The following is a 14,522-nucleotide window of genomic DNA, read 5'->3' as shown; positions in this document are numbered from 1 at the left end:
GAAATCCGAACGCTACCTCTGGAATAGCGCGCTGTAGCAGCTTTCTCCCTGCCACACCCACCGGGGGTGGTGGGCGGCATCTCTTGCTCAATGCAAGCTAATGGCACGTGAACGGGATTGTATCTTTGGTTGCACGAGAGGGAGGGAAAGGGGGGGTGTTTCAAGTACACAATTATCATTCTTTCCCCTCCTCTTTTCCCTCGCAGCACAAAAGGTCTGTCTCCGCCTGGTTCCCTCTGTCTCTACTAGAGACTGGGGAGTGGAAGGCAGGAAGGGTAAATACCCCCCCCTTCCCACCCATTCTATTCTGTACCATTCGCGATCCCTGAGGAAGATCCCCCCCCCCAATAACATCAAAGAAGTGGAAGAGAATGGTGATGGGGCAGTAGATCATCTATTTCACCCCTGGTTTTGATTTCGCTCCCGGCATTGTCTCCTTGCAAAACGACGCAAACCGCGTTCCTTTTAAGGCAGAAGAGCTACTCGAAGCCGGGAGCGCCCGATCTGGCATCTGTCCCTTCCGGTCTGTTTCGGAGGGGCTTATTTCAGATGCGAAGGGAGGAGAGGTCCTTAGCCTTTTCGAATCACCTTGACCTCCTCACAGGAGAAGGAAAGAGCGGTTCAGGGGCAGGGACGGCGCTACCTTCCCGCGGAGAGGCGGAGGAACAAAAGCATCCTCTGTCCTCGGCGGTCCGGATGCCAACCCGTGGTATAATTTATCGGCGTTCTGCAGGCCTCGTTAATCTTGCGGGAACAGGTAAGCGTGGGTTTAATTTAAGAGAATTGGGACTTTTCCATTCGACTTCGCCATCCTTCCCTGTAAGCCTATTAAAGCAGTGGAAAACCGGGAATCTCCCACCTGTCTGCGGTCCCCAAAGCCTACAGAAGCTAGCCGGAGCAACTCTGGCTGGATTATTTGCTTTAAGAGATACCTCCCTTCTCTTCTTTAATTTGGTGTCCTCCAAAAGATATTTTGACCCAAACTGCTTTAGTGCCCTGGGATTGTAAGGTTTTGGCTTTCTGGAAATGATTAGCATAATCCTTCCTTTTTTCTTTTTTCTTAAGGGAGTCAGATTAGACAGGCTGACCTTTCAGATACAATTCTGGTGAAATTGTTTTGAAGCAGTGTTGAGTGTGTGTGTGTCAGCAATTTTTAAAAGAAATCATTGGGATTCCATGGGTCTCTCCGAAATCAGATGAATATCCTTTTACAAGTTTGGGGGTTTATAATGTTTTCTGTCCCACAATTGTATGTCCACCTTATTGAGCTCAAAACAATATAGTGGTCTCCTCACAACAGCCTGTGAAGTTGCCCTGAGAGATAGTGACTAGCCTAAAGTCATTAAGTGGGCTGAAAAATCTAGAGTTTTTTCAATCCAAGTCCAACTCTTTAAAGATTACACCATAAGGCATTGGGAAAAATTCCTCCCCCTCCACCCCACTTTTATTCACAGCCTCCTCTGCAGCAAAGGTTAATAGCTACTATTTCTCTTTCATATGAGGAATCTTGGAAATGTGTTCAAATATTTTGAAATCTTAATTGGGGAAGAAAAACGTTAATGGCATCAACTTAGTCATAACTGCTCTTCCTGATGTCTTTTGATTTCTGAAGTTGTTGATAAATAAGTAATTGGGAGTTACTTGCTATGCTTTAGGATGAAAGAAAAGTCAATGAATTCTAATGTTCTTCTAAGGCATTACCCTTTAGCTTTGAAGATGCATGAAGTTTACCAGTGCTTACCATGAACCCGTTCCTGTGTAAAGCAAGATACCTAGGTAGGTACTACCTAGGCCAGAATGGGAAGAATCTGTTTGCATAATAGAAGAGGCAATGGTTGGCCATTGCTCAGTCCCATGAGCCTAAATCACACAATGTTGCCTTACCTGGAAATAAACATACTGAAATTTCATGTACATAAATAGACATACAAAGCAATATACAATTAAAAAGCCAGAAAGTACGGGAATACTCCCCTCAGAATCTATTTTATTAAATATAAATACCCTTTGACATAGGAGCTAGCCAATTCACTGCTTAACTATTTCAGCTTGAAGGACCCCACCAGTTACTAATATGGAAACCACAGTTATGTGTTCATTCCTGCAATACCAGTGGCATTCCTCTTTCGTTCCTCCTTTATAGTCTTATAGTCTTGAACAGTGTGAGGAAGACAAAAGTAAAAGGCTTTTCCCCCAGCCCATGATCTTGCTTATAAATTTCTGAATTCCCACTGAAGAAAAACCAATGATTGTGACCAGGATTCCTAGGAGAGAAAGGAAGCTCTAATTGCCTTTCCTTTTGGTTGTATCAGGCAAAGTCATAGACTGAAAAGAAAACAGTGAGGTCTAGAAGGAGGAGGAAGAGATCAGCAATCTTTGCTTCTCGTTAGCTATGAGTCTAATCAGCTGTTTATTCTTAGATTTCCCTGTTTCTTACAAGTCACACTTTTTGCAGCCAAAGGCAAAATATAGTCTGCTTAGCATACCAGTAGTATATACACCCAAGCTATTAACAGCTATTATGCCAACTCTCCACTACACATGGCAGCACATATAAACTATATTTGTGTCATATGTTTACCCATGATTGATTGAATTGTGCTTTACTCAATTAGCCAACTTGTCTGGATTTTCAAGACACATTGTACCATATATTAACCATATATTAATCCACATGGAGAGCCAATTTGATGCAGTGGTTAAGGTGCTGGCCTAGAAACCAGGAGACAGTGAGTTCTAGGCCTCCCTTAGCATGAAAGCCAACTGGGTGACTTTGGACCAGTCATCCTCTCAGCCCAGCCTACCACACAGGGGTAATTGTTGTGGAGAAAATAGGAAAAAGGAGTATTAGGTATGTTAGCTGCCTTCTGTGTCAAAATAGTAAAAGCAATAAATAAAGAAAATAAAAATAAATTTACCCAATTTGATAGGTTAGGCTGTGGTTGGCTATTTGTAGCTAGGTGTTGTATGAATCCAGGCATAGAATAGTTATATGGACAAATACTTGATTCTGGCAACCACCTTGTCTGCTTTAGGCTAAATGTTATCCAGATATACAGTAGCTGCTGCTCATGTAAAATGTAAATAATTTATGGATCATTTTTAAAATCATTCAATGCATTCATAGCGTTAAAGTTTATTCTGAGGAAAAAGTCTTATTCTGTTGAATAAATGTATTTTAAATGAGTGCATTCAATTACATTGAACAGACTTAAATACATTGTCTGCTAGCCTGATTGACAAATTGCAGTCTGAATTCTTAGTCATCTTGCCAAAGCATCATCTGAATGGAAATTTGTTGAGTTAACCACAGTCTCATTTATCCAAGGGTGGTCTTAGGGAGCTTAATGGCACTTATTTTCTAATAAGTAGTTCTATTGCGTTGTCTGTGATGCAAACCAGCATAATGGTACTGCCTCTTGACTTCTATTGAAGTGGATTTTATCTTACCGTTAATACTATTAAATGTAGACTATTTATAGATTTGAATTATATAAGTTCAATTTTCCATTTCTTTCCTATTACTATGCTCATTTAAATTTGAATAATTGAATAAGAACGCATGGATATGTGTCAAGCTAATTTTGCTTAGTACTTGAAAGATGTGTATTTCTGTGATTTTTTTTCTTTTTCCTTTTTCAATTAAAATTTAAAAGAAAATAGAAAAAATATTTCATGGTCTTTTTTATCTATACAATATTGGTTGAAGTATGAAAGCTAAATACAAGAGTTTGAACTATGGGTACATGAAAGCAAATGCAATGTAATTACTATAATGTAATCTATGATTTATTTTCACAACTGGAATATAAAGAGCTGTCAGCTTAGATACAAAAATCTGCATGACCACTAGATGGCAGCAAAGAGAGTGTTTTGAGTGAGTTGAAAAGAATCAGAAGCAAAAGAAGAACAGGAGTTATATAGTATATTAAAAGTACACAACCCTGTCCCCAAATCCAAGTGAATTAATGTGATTATATTGAAGAGACATCTGGGTTAAAATAATTGGAGGATGGAATAAAAAACCATCCTCTATTATCACTTAACTAAGGAAAAGATGCAACAATGTGGATGATGCTTCTCAAGTATGACTTGCCAATTATCAAATAGATTGAATTATAATGATGAAAGATTTTACTTCCCCTGACATCTGCTCAAAGGCAATACTGCTGAACCTGGTCCTTGAAATTCCTGATTTGTTTTGTTGAGCGCTTCCTTTGTCAGAGGAAAAACAGCGTCCACGCACTTCCGGTGGGCCATTCTGGGCCTGGGAGGCCACCTCCAGGCCTCCGAGGCCTGGAATCGACTTCTGGAAGCAGCATCCACACACTTCCGGTGCACTGTTCTAAGCCTGGGATGCCTCCGGGCCTCCGAGGCCCAGAACAGACTTCCAGAAGCAGTGTCCATGCACTTCTGGAGGGCCATTCTGGGCATTGCGAAAAAGGGCTAGGGCAGCGGTTCTCAACCTGTGGGTTGCGACCCTTTTGGGGGTCGAACGACGCTTTCGCAGGGGTCACCTAAGGCCATCGGAAAACACATATTTTCGATGGTCTTAGGAACTGAGACACTGCTCCACATCCGTCTCTGCATGGCCTCCTCCGCCATTTGCAGAGAGAGACAGAGAGGCACTTTTGCTTCCCTTCTCTCTCTCTCTCAGGCGGATTTACCTCCTGCAGGGCTCCTGATTGGTCCTGTGCCCGGGTGCCCCACCCCCTGGGAGAAGTGCGGCCAGGGCCTCGTGGCCTTGGAGCCGCCCGGGGAAGCCGCGGGATCCCTGCTGGGAGCAGCCCACTGGAGTCTCCCCTGAGCGGGCCAGTCCTCCCGCAAGCCGTGGCCCAAGGGAGACCAGCCTCTACGATCCCTAGCCAGCCTGACCATTGGACCCGCTGGCCAGGAAGACACGCCAGAGTCCAGGCTGCCGGGAAGGAAGAAGGAGATTCAGCAAAGGTAGGAAAGGAGAGCCGCCTCCTGGGGCTCAGCGCTGGCGGCGGCTTCCTTGCCATCCTCTTCCTCCTCCCCTTCTTCCTTCTGCTGCCCCCAAGGAGGTCAGCCAGGCGCCAGGGCAAAAGGGGTGCCTGGGGGGGAGCAGCTGGGCTGGCAGAGGGGCTGGCAGGGGCCATGCGGCACCAGCCTCCACTGCGGTTCCATCGGATGGGCGGAGGGCGAGGCCGGGCAGCGTGGAGTCCCAGCTGGGGTGGTGGCAGTGGTTTTCTCACCCTTCTCCTTCCTCCTGCTGCCCCCAAGACAGCTCGGGCGGGCGCCGGGAGGAAGAGGGGTGCCTGGGGGGAGCAACCGGGCTGGCAGAGGGGCTGGCAGGCCGCGCAGCTCCAGCCCCCACCGCGGCTCCATCAATGGACGGAGGATGAGGCCGGGCAGTGCGGAGTCCTGGCAGGAGCGGCGGCTGGGCCAGGGGCGGCAGGAACCCCCGACGATGCTGCCATAAGATGCTGCAGGCCTGGGGCTGATGTCCCCGGGGGGCCGGGATATGATCGGACTCGCGGTATGACTGGATTATTTTATTCTTTTATGACTGTTTTTAACCTTGTACGCTGCCCTGAGTCCCTTGGGATTGGACGGCATATAAATATTTGTAAATAAATAAATAAATAAATAAATAAGAGAGAGAGAGAAAGAGAGAGAGGAAAGAGAAAGGGAGGAAAGAGAGAAAGAGAGAGGAAAGAAAGAGAAAGTGAAAGAGGAAAGAGAGAGAGGAAAAGGAGAAACGGGGAGAGGAAAGAGAAAAAGAGGAAAGGGTGAGAGAGAAGAGAGAGAAAGAGGAAAGAAAGAGGAAAGAGAAAGGAAAGAGAAACAGGAAAAGAGAGGAAAGAGAAAGAGGGAGGAAAGAGAGAAAGGAAAGAGAGAGGGGAAAGAAAGAGAGGAAAGAGAGGAAAGGGAGAAGAATGGCGCTTCTCCAACCAGGCTGGGCAGAGCGGCCTTCCTGCCCCCCCTCCCTGGCCAGCTGAATGGGAAGTTGGGGGTCACCACAACATGAGGAACTGTATTAAAGGGTCGCGGCATTAGGAAGGTTGAGAACCATTGGGTTAGGGCTTCAATGGGTGCCATCCAGTGATGGGATTCAGCTGGTTTGCCAAACACAACAAAAAAATAGCTACCGGTTCTCTTGAACCGGTACAAACAGGCTGAATCCCACCACTGGGATTTTACTATTTTTATGTGTTCATCACATCTCAGATGGAGTATATAACATAGTTTATTGGTCCCATAAGAAACATTAATCTGGGCTAGAAAAAAACTAGGTCTTTATCATTAAGAATGCTAGCTTTGCTGGTGAGCTGCAAGTTCCCATAGCTTGATGTAACTGGTACTTTTTATAGGTTAGGAGCATTAAAAAGAGTTGTTGGTATTGCCCTGCATTAAATGTGCTTCTACTATTTTCCACAGCAGTATAGTATCAGTAAAATAAATTACATAAATTTGCATTGCTTTGCTATTTGTTAATTCCTTGGTTTATATTAATTAATTAACATTAATTTTTCTTGCACTTCATTGGAACTATGGTCCAGGACACTCATGCATAATATAAATAACTTAGTTTTGGAGAATTTCAAATGAATATTTAAGCTAACTCCATTGAAAAATATTAATTTGAATTGATAGAAGATCCATGAACAATCTATCATTTTTTATTTACAATTGAAATATATTGTAAAAATAGGCTTTGTACTGTGCTTAGATATAAGTGCACATTAAAAAAAATACTGAAGTGCTACTGTACAGGTTTCATATATAGTAGATTTCATTTTACAGGCAGTATATGATTTTATTTGGAAGCCATGGTATATCAAAAGTTGCAAACCTTACAGATATTATCAGTCTTGTACAAAACCCCAAATAGAAGGCAATAAATAGGTGAGCTTGGCTCAAAACATAAGCAATATCAGACCTAACCAGTAGTTCAATGAAAATTCCAGAGCAAGAAGCTAGACTGGGAAATTGAAAAAACAGTCCAGAAGTCAACAGCAGATCACCTCCGTACTGTTACCCAGTTCACTATATGGACATATCCATGAAGTTACCAGGAACCAACATTTATTTTTTGTACTAGTATTTTGATAATGGGAAGTTTTGGGTTTCAAGAAATTTGTCCGACTTCACAAGATTCGTGGGTACAAATTATGCTTAAGAGGTATTATTTTGCTCAATATCATATAATAATAGGGATCATACATCTAACCAAACTATAATGTAGTTTTTATTGACACTTATTCAACAATAACAGCCAATCTGATCTAATGTTTAAGACACCAGGCTAGAAACAAGAAGTCTGTACTAATTCCAGCTTGGTCCAGTCACCCTCTCTCATCTCAACTTGCCTTATAGGGTTATTGTTGGTGGGGAAAATAGGAAGAGGGAGGAATGTTAGATATGGTCACCACCTTATTTATAAAAACAACAAACATACAATATAAATAAATAAACAATTAAATACATATATTGTAAATTCAGTATGGATCCAACTAATTCCAAAAAACTAGCTGTGTTTAGAAACTCATTGTTGGAACTGTTTTAAATTAGTTTTTTGTACTGTTCTAAGGTTTTCCTGCCATCCCAATGTTGAAACCCTTAACACGCTAAAACTCAGATCGCCCAAAACTGCTTTGAGGCATTTGTGGTTTAACCCAATCTTTTCCAATGTGAGGTTTTTCATAGGCATTAGGATTTCTCCTCTCAGCATTACCAACTTGTGGAAACTGAACCACATCACATCTGGAGGACATCAGGTTGGGAAGACAGCTTAAGTCTTCGTTGGTAATAGCTGAATTGGGGAGACAGATGTTTGACATCTGCAAATTCATGTAAAAATAAATATTACTATTTCTAAGTTTTCTGCCAATGTTGAACCTCTGTTGAAATTGTGATACTGGTTTAAACAGGTTCTCCTGTGTGAAATCACTTAACTCCCTCTTTTTACATGGCAAATTGTCTCAATGTTTCTTTGGGCAATTATAACATGTCCATTTGTGTTTAGTATATTGACACACTCCTAATTTACCAAGGTTCTTATAAAGAATATGTGCAGATTGTGCTGTGCAATAGGAAATCATCTAAAGAAATAGCAAGAACTTCAACAAAGCTCGCTGGAAGAATTCTGCATAGTAACAGTCAATTCCCAATTTCTAAAAATTCTGTTTTCACAGCAAACACTCCCTGGGCTTTTTGCAATAGAAAGACTACTGTCTGTTGTTTGTGAACTATGCTGCTACTGCTGCTGCTTTCTCAACAGCAGTAACAGAACATCTCTTCATTCACATTCCTTTCTTTGAAATCCTAATCCTTTTATTTTCTCAGAGACAGATTTATGCAGAAATATATAGAAAAAGAGGTGTGCCTTCGCAGTGATTTCAAAATGGCCACATGAGCAATTACACAATCTGGATTCATGCCACTCACTAGGGCAGAGGTGGCTGGAGGATGTAACAATAGCATTTGAGGGAAATGAGGGTAGCAAGGAGGAAGGTGATAAGGCAAAGTGGCCAGGATTGTGTTGCCCGTGCAAATGATTCTCTCCACCAGCATCCCATTTCCCCCCCCCTCAAAGAACTTAATAAAGCTGATTTTAGAGCTTATGTCAGAATTTTCAAGTGGTGGGAACCCATGCTGTTATTTGTTGGCAATTATTTATAATCCAAGGGAGGATTGCAAAACACATTTGCCTTAAAGCCCCAGGTTGGTGTTAAATAGCAATGTCAATCCGTAGCTCCGTTCTCAGCTGCAGAGGCATTTTCTTTGGCTGCAGAAGATACGGGCCAGCTGGGCAGGGCTGTTGGTGCTGCGGCTGCGAGATGAGACTGTGGAAAAGACCACGGTATAGATAAACTGGAAGTTTTTAAGAAGAAACTGGACAGCCATTTGTCCGAAATGGTATAGGGATTCCTGTCTGAGCAGGGGGTTGGACTAGATGACCTCCAAGGTCCCTTCCAACTTTATCATTATTATTATTAGATATATTTACAAGATATGGAAGAAGCTTGTCGATGCTTTGTGAGATGATTTTCAACTTCCCAGTTCCTGCTGCTTTATCATTCAAGGACTAACCCAACTCAGCCTTTTCCAGAACAAATGAAATCTTTACATTTCTTAATAGTGAAGTGAAATAGATTTTCAGGAAGATGATCTCCAAATCTAATTTTCATAAACACTATTCAGATAACCGGAACAGTTGCACTGAATAGTCCAGTGTTAAGTTCTTGTGTGCAGAGTTACAATGTGCTTTTCTTATCAGCTACCAAGACAAAAAGGGTTTTAGAAGGGTTGCAATATATTTTTCCAATAAGAAGATTAAAATGCCCTCAAGTTGAACTTGATTTCTGGGAATCGCACTGGGCAAAACATACAGCTTTGTTGGTAGCGTTAGAGAAGTGGTTTGCTATTGACTTCTGATTTTTTTTTTTAAAAAAAAGTTTTCCATTCTCTATAGTTTCCAGCCTCTAATAGTCCGAGAGCCTCTCATCCAGATACTATAAATACCATATTCATCTGTTCCTTTCTTACCTAAATTCACTTGAGGTGTGGGAGGGAGGGAAGGAAAGAAATTCTCTGGACTTCTTAGAAATAAAATTTCCTTTCTCATCTCACAATCTTCTGAAACGGCCCGCACTAGAGGCTATATTTACAAACATTCTACAAATCAACACATACATTGGACTTCAGATGTGGTTCTAAAGCCAGAGTAACTGGTTTAATGCAACATGCAACGGCAGATGACTTTGTGTGCTAAGTGTGACTCCAGCAAGAGTGTTAATTTTGGGTGCTGATTTTAAATTCATAATTGGGTCACGTTTCCTGAGCATTTTCTCTCTTTTTCTCTCACTTTTAGGATTCAGAGCGGGCGGAAGTCATTCAAGGCTGGAAAGGAGTTTGCATTGCTGAACTGAACACATCCCTTTTCCAATGATTATTTTTGGCTCGTAAGGGAAGAGAAAACATTTTAGAAAATCGCAGAAAAAGTCAACAAGATGCCCAGTGAAAGAATTCAGAGTAACTGTGGGCCAGAAGCCCAAATTTCTGGGGAGAGCAAAAACAAGGGGCAGAGCTCTCCTTGCAGCTCCTTACACAGAGCTGTGGCTGTGGCTATGGCTGTGACATTCGAGGGAGAAGCCAGCACTGAAAAAAGGAAAAAGAGGAGGAAAGAGTCCAGGCCAGAATCAATTATTGTTTATCGGTCAGCGACAGAAAACAAAGTGGAAGAAGAACAAGCAGAGGAGGATGGGATTGAGAAAAGTTCTGAGGAAGGCTCCAAATTTTTGGGATACACTCTACGAGATGGTAAATGCGTTGAAATAAGTGGTTTAACATTTGTTGTGCATGTTTTATTTCTTCCAATGGATGTGTTAGGGAAGGAAATGACACCTTTTTGCTTAGTTTTCAGGTACTGACTACTACAGCTAGTAGTAGTACAGTCTATGCATATTGTGTTAAACCATAGTTATTTTGTAGTCAGTGCTTGAACAAACTGTGGACCCTGAATTTGCACATCACTAAGCCATCATCCATGATTTGCAAGCCACTACAGCTGTATACACACATCGTGTTTAGCCTAAACAAGTTACAGACTTTTGTACAAAGCCAGCCATAGGTTCTTTGTTTTCCTGAGCTTTCTGTTTTCTAAAAAAAAAAAAAAATGGAGAAGAGTATGACACATTGTTTTGCTTCTGTATTTTCCATTCAGAAGCTATTGAAAAATACTCCTTTCCATTTCTGCAAAGTGGCCTTTATATCACTTGATATTGTTTAATTATTACAGTGTTTGCATTATCTGCCCAAAGGGCCTTTTTTGGTCTCTGTCTGCCCCAATAGGTAGATGAGACCAAGTAATCAACTCCACAGGAAGATTAAAACTATTATTACTGAGACTGGCTAGAATAACAGAATTTTGCAAACCTGATTATATTATATGTGTTTATAGATCAGTGATTTAAAGAAATGTCTGTTAAGTTGCTTCCAAATATTATCTGTCTGTTGTGCACTTAAAATATGTTTAATTCCTCGTTGCCCTAGCAATAGATTTTTTGTATCTCTATCAAAGTCAACTTCCTAACTCTCCATACTGTCTGAAAAGGACACACAGGGGTAAATATTAGGGGCCACTTTAGAGCAACAAGAGGGAAATCTAAGCCAAGAACTTTGCAGTTCAATGGTTTAGACCAGGAGTAGGCAACCTTGGCTCTTTTATGACTCGTGGACTTCAACTCCCAGAATTCCTGAGCCAGCTGGCTCAGGAGTTGAAGTCCACGAGTCATAAAAGAGTCAAGGTTGCCTACCCCTAGTTTAGACTTTAGACCCTCTTTATTTTCTGCCTTAGAATAAGAAACACGATACTACAACAAACAGATTGAACTAACAAACCATGTTACAATGTGTTCTGGCTTTTTTGTGCCATTCAATTACACTCTGTACTATATTTGATCAGATTTTTTTCTGTGTAGTTTTGTATGTTTGTCAGTGCCTTAGATTAAAAGTTTATTCTATATCTGAAGTTTATGTTAGTTTTCTTACACAGTCTCCTAATTAAAAGGAGTGGATATGAATGTGATTGCAATTATTGAAGTAAGTCCCAATTTACTCCATGCCAAGGAAGGATTTTTTTTAATCTATTCCCAGAGAGGCTTGTTTCACAAGGACTGATAAGGCATTGACAGATAGGTTCACGTAACATGTCATGCCAAAAAAAAAAAAAACCCTTAACCCAGAGAATGCCAGGTTAGAGAAGTCTGCATAAAATGCAGCAGAATTTCTATCAAAACAGTGAATCTCAGCTTTGCCTTTTGTCTTGCACTGATTTAGCTCTTCTGTGTTCCCAGGTTCATGGGCTATGCCTTTAGATAGCAGGTATGTTACTTTAACTGGAACCATCACAAGAGGAAAGAAGAAAGGGCAGATGGTAGACATCCATGTTACACTCACCGACAAAGAGCTGCAAGAACTGACTCGGTCAAAGGAGCTTCCAAAAACCGAAATGCCTGAAAGGAAGAAGGCTTGTCAAGTTGGGATGGATAAAGGCCCCCATGTTCTTCTCTGGACCCTTGCCTGCCTCCCTATTATTTTCATTATGTCCTTTATTGTTTCCTTTTACTATGGGACCATTACTTGGTACAATGTCTTCTTGGTGTACAATGAAGAGAGGACCTTTTGGCACAAGATCACCTTCTGCCCATTTCTAATTATCTTCTATCCTATCTTCATCATGGTGGTTTCTTTCTCTCTGGGCATTTATACAGCAATAACTCAAATCTCCTGGGCCTTTGGAGATTGGTGGCATGCGGTGAGGGATATGGAGAAAGGATTTTGTGGCTGGCTCTGCAGCAAGGTGGGCCTGGAAGATTGCTCTCCGTATAGCATTGTTGAGTTGCTAGATTCAGATAACATCTCAGGGAGTCTATCAGCCAAAGGTTCAGCACAGGGTGAAGAGGTCTCGGCTGTCTGAGTCTTTGTATTAGGAGATTGCCTATTATGAATATACATAAACTGATTGTTTGAAGCATGCACAAAAACTCTGATGCCAACTCAAGCATTTGGAAATAAGACCACACATTGGTCATTTATGTGTAGTATGTCAACATGAAATATTTGTTTCCATTTCTGTGGGGAAAAAATGATCTTTTCTGTAGAAAGCAGACATGACCTGGAGAAAGATTCTAGCCTGGCTGCATTTTCTATCCCTTGCTATTATTTAACATGATGTGGTTTGATATAACCTCAGGTGACAAGGAAGAGATGCATGTTTGATGCTTAGAAAATCTCTCTGCACATTTAAAAATTAAGAGCAATTGAGAAGGCTGGGTTGAAGCCTTTTCTCTGATCAGCTTGTTTCCTGGGAGCATAGATTTTTATAAGATCCCATGTTTAATTCTAGGCTCCTGCCTAGAGTGAAATGATCTACCCATTTTCTACTAGATTCAGCAGTCCATATGAACCAAGGGATCATGAAAAATCAGTACACTAGAGAAGAATCTCCTGTTCCTTGATAGGATGAATATGGTTAATTGTCTTATAAGTTTAGCTAGTCTGATCCGTTTCAGTTGGATAGTATTATGCAGGATAATAGAGTTGGGCTGCAGACATTTGTATAATCACTGGATAGTAGTAAAAGGTTATAAAAATATATTTCTTTGCTGCCATCTAGGGATTTTCTGATTTTTTTTTGCAGCCCAGAAGTTATTGTGGTTGCTTAGGTACAAGAAGAGTAGTACAAAGAGAAAACGGATCCCAAAGTTTGCTATTTTTTTAATAAATCTTTCTGTGGACATTCTGGTCCATCTTTCAAATAATGGCTGACAAATGCTGGTGGATGAAATGCATTTAACACGAGAGTGATTCTGTTAAGTGCAAAAATCCATAGCTTGACTCAGAAATTAGAATCACAAATATGATTTCATGAAAGAAGCCAGGAACCTAACATATACAAAGATATGTGGAATTTGCTTCCCATTTTATCCAGCCTCTTCCAATTTCAATAGCCAACTGAATTTTAAGGCAACTTACTCTTGGTTATGGGATATAAACTGTAACATCTGATTTAATATGTGAGCAGAAAGCCAAGATGAATTTAAATTAATTAATGAAAGCAATAATTGAATCAAGTGAAATATCTAGAGGAAATCAGTGCAATATACTTGGGATGATACAATGTCCCAAACTAGAATCTCCAACATATGACATCTTCAATGTTGACTTCAGATGCTCACCAGGTTTTCTGCTCATAGGAAATTGTTCAAATGCTTACTTACTGAAAACAATGGGCAACTTACTTCCACTGCTTACTGTGAAAATTCCACCTACCTACCCAAAACAAGCAAACAAAACAAAAATAATAAAAAACCACTTGAAAGGGCAGAGAAACAAAAAGTAGTAGGTGGAATTTTGGTAAATCAGTGTTTTGTAACTGATTTTATCTCCAACGGCGTATGTGTAATGGACAAGCCATTTTCCCAGCCAACATTTTGTGAGAGAGCCTACCTCTTTTCAAAACCTAAATGTATCTACCAGACTTTCCTGCCCCAAATTAGCAGTCATGGGATAGATCATGAGTACATGCCTTGTTGACTGCCTCAACTACATAACCTATGGTACTGATGTCAGAAATTGCACAACATATTCAATCTAGCCATTTCTGTGGGGCAAATACCATAGAATGTGGGGCTACCTATGATGCAGAATTTACTTGTGTTATACATTTTCTTCTAGTAGTATATGCATTAATAGCCATCTTACTTCAGAACAGATCTGTTATCTTCTGTGAAGTAAAGAAAGCTGTGACCAACTGGTGGTGCTATTGTATTAGTCTATTTTATATCTGTCTAAACCGCAGAGTCTTTCTCTCATAACAAATCTTTGGTTGCCTACTATTATAAAGTGTTTGCAAATCTGACTGTCTATTAAAAGCCATGCTATTGAAAAAGCACAATGTTCTTTCCTTCCTCTGCTCAGAGTTTGATTGGGTGTATACTGATGTAACATTGTAAACATTTTTTTAAAAAAAATCATTTTGCTATAAATCTGTC

General features: G+C 40.8%; 1 protein-coding gene across 5 annotated transcripts in view; it reads left to right on the top strand.

Annotated features, from left to right (window-relative positions):
* Nucleotides 1-14,281, top strand: part of TMEM169 (transmembrane protein 169) — a 43,386-nt gene extending 29,105 nt beyond the window's left edge. The window contains exons 1-4 of one of the 5 annotated variants that reach the window (XM_039321849.1): nt 88-757; nt 1,695-1,776; nt 9,839-10,287; nt 11,823-14,281. In XM_039321849.1, the coding sequence (XP_039177783.1) occupies nt 9,978-10,287; nt 11,823-12,445 (933 nt within the window). In that variant the 5' untranslated portion in view covers nt 88-757; nt 1,695-1,776; nt 9,839-9,977 and the 3' untranslated portion in view covers nt 12,446-14,281. Of the gene's footprint in view, nt 1-87; nt 758-793; nt 1,777-4,931; nt 5,501-9,838; nt 10,288-11,822 lie in introns of those variants that run through there. The other 4 variants (XM_039321847.1, XM_039321848.1, XM_039321850.1 and 1 more) reach the window with 4 other exon arrangements.
* Nucleotides 14,282-14,522: the final 241 nt, after the last annotated feature.

This window comes from Crotalus tigris, unplaced genomic scaffold, assembly GCF_016545835.1.
Source record: "Crotalus tigris isolate CLP2741 ecotype Arizona unplaced genomic scaffold, ASM1654583v1 scf7180000023829.5930981, whole genome shotgun sequence".
In the NCBI taxonomy this organism is placed as follows: domain Eukaryota; kingdom Metazoa; phylum Chordata; class Lepidosauria; order Squamata; family Viperidae; genus Crotalus; species Crotalus tigris.
Note: the sequence above shows the minus strand (reverse complement) of the source record. Positions and strands in the feature narration are given on the sequence as shown.